Source organism: Laccaria bicolor, genomic scaffold (genome assembly GCF_000143565.1).
Source record: "Laccaria bicolor S238N-H82 LACBIscaffold_655 genomic scaffold, whole genome shotgun sequence".
NCBI classification, from domain to species: Eukaryota; Fungi; Basidiomycota; class Agaricomycetes; order Agaricales; family Hydnangiaceae; genus Laccaria; species Laccaria bicolor.
Genome location: NW_001890451.1, coordinates 1 through 926, shown reverse-complemented (window position 1 = coordinate 926; position 926 = coordinate 1). Strand labels below are relative to the sequence as shown.

The window sequence follows — 926 nt, the reverse complement described above, 5'->3', positions numbered from 1 at the left end:
AGAGAAAGTGCGAGCTAATCCAATTGTTAGTCTTGCATATTTTCTCAATTTAAATTTTAAATTTTGGCTGACTTGATCGTGCTTAAAGGCATACTTCCGTGCAGATCTTGACGAAGAGGCACTTGGAAAATGGACTTTGAGACATCTCCGAATGGCTTCCCCTCGTTTCTCGAGGAAAGTCGTCAAGATGTACGCGAACTCTGTTGCGGGGGGCTTACCAAAACTTGAAAGTTGGACGTCTTTTCGACGACAACGACTTGTTTAAGCCGGTCGATTAGGACAGCTACGTCAGACGCATGACACCACTCGCCGCTTCGTTCACGTACTATTCCTCCCAAGGAAATCCCAGGTGTTAACTGAAGCTGCTGTGGACAGAAAAAATATTTGTATATTCGTCAAATAACAAGATTCATAATCCTTCCGAAACGATTGTACACGTGGCTATCATTTTACAACATCGATATGGTATATGTTCACCTCGTGGGACTCAGGTGGATTCCACACCATTAACATCCTCCCCCCCCACTATGGACTTGCCAATCTTCCTGTCTATTCTCTCGCGTTCTCGACGGCGCAATTTCAGCCCAGATGTTCTAAGGCTCCTGTTACTACATCGATAGGAAGGAGCCCTTTGATGTTGACGCCATGCAGGATCTCGTCTCCCTCCTGCTAGCGCTCAGGTTGACCAGTTGTCGAGTGTAACGGGATCATCTGCTGCTTTCGTTAGTTATCCTTTCACCCTCTCCCATTGCTATCGCCGTTGTTAAATCCAGGACTCCCCCAAAACATCCCAAACCTCTGAAGGCCTTGCATCATCCGTACTGTTCGTTGGGCGCCAGGTCGATTAATTCCGCCATCTAGTGCCCCTGCCAGGGTGTATTGGCTGCTAATCCAGGGATTTTGTTGACCAGCGGCCGTCGTGCTGG

At 47.8% G+C, this 926-nt stretch overlaps 1 protein-coding gene across 1 annotated transcript in view; it reads right to left on the bottom strand.

Moving 5' to 3' along the window:
- The window catches only part of LACBIDRAFT_336329 (uncharacterized protein), a gene marked incomplete at both ends in the record, with an annotated part of 2,349 nt that extends 1,984 nt beyond the window's left edge, over nucleotides 1-365 (bottom strand). Inside the window, 2 exons of the mRNA XM_001891275.1 lie at nucleotides 95-213; nucleotides 327-365. Coding sequence (XP_001891310.1) covers nucleotides 95-213; nucleotides 327-365 — 158 coding nt within the window. The remainder of the gene's footprint in view (nucleotides 1-94; nucleotides 214-326) is intronic.
- Between the last annotated feature and the right edge of the window lie 561 nt (nucleotides 366-926).